Source organism: Anarrhichthys ocellatus, unplaced genomic scaffold, assembly GCF_004355925.1.
Source record: "Anarrhichthys ocellatus isolate YVR2014 unplaced genomic scaffold, GSC_Weel_1.0 scaffold3682, whole genome shotgun sequence".
Classification (NCBI taxonomy): domain Eukaryota; kingdom Metazoa; phylum Chordata; class Actinopteri; order Perciformes; family Anarhichadidae; genus Anarrhichthys; species Anarrhichthys ocellatus.
Genome location: NW_022283656.1, coordinates 235 through 4,698, shown reverse-complemented (window position 1 = coordinate 4,698; position 4,464 = coordinate 235). Strand labels below are relative to the sequence as shown.

Below are 4,464 nucleotides of genomic sequence, written 5' to 3'. Positions count from 1 at the left end.
ATACGTATGTATGTATGTATGTATGTATGTATGTATGTATGTATGTATGTATGTATATATATATATAATATTATACATAATATCATATGTATATAATATATATATATATAATATTATACATAATATCATATGTATATAATATAATATATATTATAATATATTAGGAGAAGGTTGAGCAGCGTCTCATCTGTGGAGCAGAAATACTCTGAGGGATAAACATGAAAACAGAAGTGAACTGAAGGAAATAACGGACTTATCTTCATCATCTTCATCATCTTCATCATCTTCTCTGTAGAGTCAAGTTATCAGACGAGTTCAAACAAAGACTGTAGATGATGAGTCTCTGCACACACACAATAATAACACACTCATTTAAATCCTCCTGTAAACTAATTGACAGTATAATAAATATTCTCAACCTGTTTATAATAATAACAATAATAACTATACCAATAATAAACATCATAATAATAATTATTATCGTCATAACTAAGGGTTAATTACAAACTAATTACTGCTTTTGTTGTTGTGTTTTTGTCTTTAACTGCACTTTATTTAGTTATTATTGTAATGTAGACTTTTATGAACAGTGTCAGTTTAAATCATCTGATGTAGATTTAAATAATTAAACAAACAAAAGTCTGTCTGATATTTATATATTTACAATTATTTATTAAATGAAATAACAATAATACACATAATTATGTAATCCTTAAACACAATTGTGAATACTAATATTATAAATGTATATATGCTTATTTATAATACAATTATAACTAATTTCATGTTAAAGGATCCGGCAGAGTTTAGTTAGTAATTAGTTTGTAATTAAATTATATTTTAACAATAAAAAAATTAATAAAAGCAACCCAAACGGTTTTCTGAATTATTATATTATTATTTTATTACATATATATAATATAGAATATAACATATACTATATTATATATTCTATTATAAAATTATTTCAGTGCCAAACTAGAGGAAGAAGATTAATATTCATCAAAATATTAAAAATGAGGATGTTGTCATAATGTTCAGAGTCTCTGTGATGTCTGAGAGTGTCTAACCCCCCCCCCGTTTCCGCATCCTGAACGCGCAGATCATCAGCTGCTGACAGGTCAGAGGTCAGACGTCCCTCCTCTGGGAATATTAAAATCTTCAGATCCTCTAAAACCCAAACTGTCATTTATTTAATAAATAAACATAACTATCATCAGATGCTTTTTAATTTAATGTCTAACTCTTAACTGTTTATTGATTAATTTGGTCATCTCTAAAATCAGTCCAAAAATTAACTCTCACAGAAAATTAAATGAATTATTAGATATTATGACATGTTATTTATTATTGTGTGATAATAATTATAATAGTGCTAGTTATAGCAAGAACTAATATCCATGTTCTATGCTTTGATTTATAATAATAATAAATTATTATAATTAATATTATTATTGCTATTTTGTTATTATTATTATTATTATTAAAGCAGTATTAGTAGCATTAGAATTATTACTTATAACAGTCTCGTCGACCAACCTCCCGCGTGCGTGTGCGCGGACTTGTGGTTACGGAAATTGTCAAATATAATATTTTGAAACAGAAAACAATAATAACCGAAAGAACTCGACTTCAAACTGTCGCTCTGAATAAAATGCAGTTTAATTTAACAGCTATGATTCAAACTTTTTCTGATATAAATTCTAAATTATTATTGTAATTGTAATTGTAATTATAATAAACCCGAAACAACCTAAAAATAAAATAAACGAATAAAAGGTGTTGAAATAAAATGTTCTCTTATTATTGAATCATGAATGATTTAAATCTTTGAGACAAATGAGACCTTTCATTAAATGTAAAACAAGTTCATTTAAATATCTTCATGCGTTCATCATTAAAGGTCAGTGTGACGTCAAATGAAAAGCCTTAAAATATTTCTTACAACGATCAAAGTGAAGAAGAAGAGTTTAACAGAATTATAGGTTTTATTCAGTGGAATAAAAAAAAGAAATTCAGTTTGGATCAATTCAGCCGAAATAAAAATAACTTAAGAAAGTGAATGAAGAGATAATTCATGTGTTCACATGTGTTTTTAAATTATTCTTCATCTTAAGGATCATTTTTCAGCTTCAGGTCGGAGCTGAAAAAACGAAACAAAAAACGACATGAAACAGAAACAAAGCAAAGTGTCCTTAAAGCCGCTCAAACAGCAGCTCTCAGCGGATCTATTTGTCAATGTAAATTGGTGAGAGGCCCCCACGCGCCCCTCAGTCCACACACACACACACACATACACACTGTGCGTCAAATGTTGCCAAACACACCAACATACCTCCACAGAGCGCAGCGCCGCTCCGACACAAACATCCCCGAGAAGCAGCTTCTTTGCTCGTCTGAGCTCTTTTTGTCGCCACGGCTTCAAAGTGACTTGTTTTGGCACAGCGCGTGCATGTAAATATACGTGTAAATGAAAGCACATCGTGCCCCCCCCCCTCCCTCCTCCTGGCTGTGATCATGTGATGGTGAAGAAGTGGCCCATTAATGAAGCACCTCTCCGGGGGTCTTTCTGCTCATGTCACCGCCGTCCAGCCGGCAGACGGGACAGACCGGGAGAGGACATGGAGGAGGCAGCAGCAGCCGCTTAGCGCAGCTCATCAGCGGGGCATGAAGAGGGGACCCGCAGCGGGCAACAGGAACCAGAGGAGGAACCAGCTTCTTCAACTTTTCCTCAACTTCAAGGCGGAGTTGCGACTCCAGTTGAGTGCGTAAAAGACGGGACCATGCGTGCCAAATACAATTATTTTCGTGCGTAACGGTGTTTTCAATAGTTGGAACTGTTTGGACAAAGTTGATAAAAAGTATTTTCTGCTCTCTGCAGACGGAGACTGAACTGGTTTCAGTGAACAATGCCTCGCCCGGGGAGGAACACGTACAGCGACCAGAAGCCTCCGTACTCCTACATCTCCCTCACGGCCATGGCCATCCAGAGCTGCCCGGAGAAGATGCTCCCTCTCAGTGACATTTACAAGTTCATCATGGACCGGTTCCCGTACTACCGGGAGAACACGCAGCGGTGGCAGAACTCCCTGCGGCACAACCTCTCCTTCAACGACTGCTTCATCAAGATCCCTCGCAGACCGGACCAGCCCGGGAAGGGCAGTTTTTGGGCTCTGCATCCGAGCTGCGGTGACATGTTTGAGAACGGAAGTTTTCTGCGGCGCAGGAAGCGCTTTAAAGTGGGCGGCATGTTGGTCACGGACCCGCTGGCTCCCAGCAAGCCGCAGGACACCACCCACTACCTGCAGCAGCAGGCCAAGCTGCGGCTCAGCGCGCTGCACGCTGCCGCGCACCTCCCGCAGATGTCGGGCGGATACAACCTGAGCTCCGTGACGCAGCCGTCCAGCTTCAAACACCCGTTCGCCATCGAGAACATCATTGCCAGAGAGTACAAGATCCCGGGCGGACTGGCGGCCTTCTCCACCAGCGGGTACCCGCTCCACAACCAACTGACCCCGGCCTGGCCGCACATGTACGGCTCCGGGATGATGGACAGCGCAGCTCCAATCTCCATGGCCAGCGACTACTCGGCCTATGGCATGCCGCTCAAGTCCATCTGTCACGGCGGACAGACTCTGCCCGCCTTCCCGGTGCCCATCAAACCCACGCCCACCTCGATGCCCACACACATCCCGGCTTTCCTGGCGAACTCTCCCCAGTCTCTGAGCCCCACGTCCCCGCAGACAGCCACCGGACAGAGCAGCCCGGTGGCGCCCGGAGAGGCGCTGTCGTCCTCGGCCTCCACGGCGCTGCACTCCGCGGTGGCGGTGCACTGAGGGAGATCTGATTGACTCTTTAAAAGAGAAATGACAAACAGCGTTTCATCTCCGGGACAAACGTGAGGATGTTCGTTAATTATTAGGATATTTTTCATCCTTCACAGCCTCCAGCCTGAACATGTGAAGAAACAGCAGGTTGACCTCTGACCTCCAGTAAACGTTTGATTTGGTGGACTGGTTTCGGTCCACGTGACTCCCGGTTACCGGTCGTTTTCGTTTGGTGACAAATTATTCCGGATCTTTTGTGTTTGCAGCCTTTTCTTCTCAAACTGAAAGAAAACTCTCAGATTAATGATTCTTTGAGACAAAAGTTCAACCAAAAGGAAATTCCTTCTTCTCCAAAAGTGTTCAGCAATTATTAATAAAAGACAAAAAGATAAAAGTCTGAAAGAAAAATGAAAATATTCGGAAAACAATGTCTTTTTTCTAAAGATTCTTTTTTTTAAATAATCAATATGAACAATCAGAGGAGAAGAGAAATAAGACTTGAAATCATATTTATGTCAGAGCTGCTTATTTAAACAGAAAAGTGCAGATGTTTGACTGAAGCACTTTCTAAAGAATGAAGTGGATGTTTTCTATTAGCTGACAGTTGGTTTCATGGTGTGTTTGCTGCATGCTCCTT

General features: G+C 39.7%; 1 protein-coding gene across 1 annotated transcript; it reads left to right on the top strand.

Annotated features, from left to right (window-relative positions):
* Window positions 1–2,572: 2,572 nt before the first annotated feature.
* On the top strand, window positions 2,573–4,260 carry LOC116379091 (forkhead box protein B1-like). The gene has a single exon (XM_031841004.1). It carries the CDS (start codon window positions 2,910–2,912, stop codon window positions 3,834–3,836), a length of 927 nt encoding a protein of 308 aa, XP_031696864.1. The 5' UTR covers window positions 2,573–2,909; the 3' UTR covers window positions 3,837–4,260.
* The last annotated feature ends 204 nt before the right edge of the window (window positions 4,261–4,464 follow it).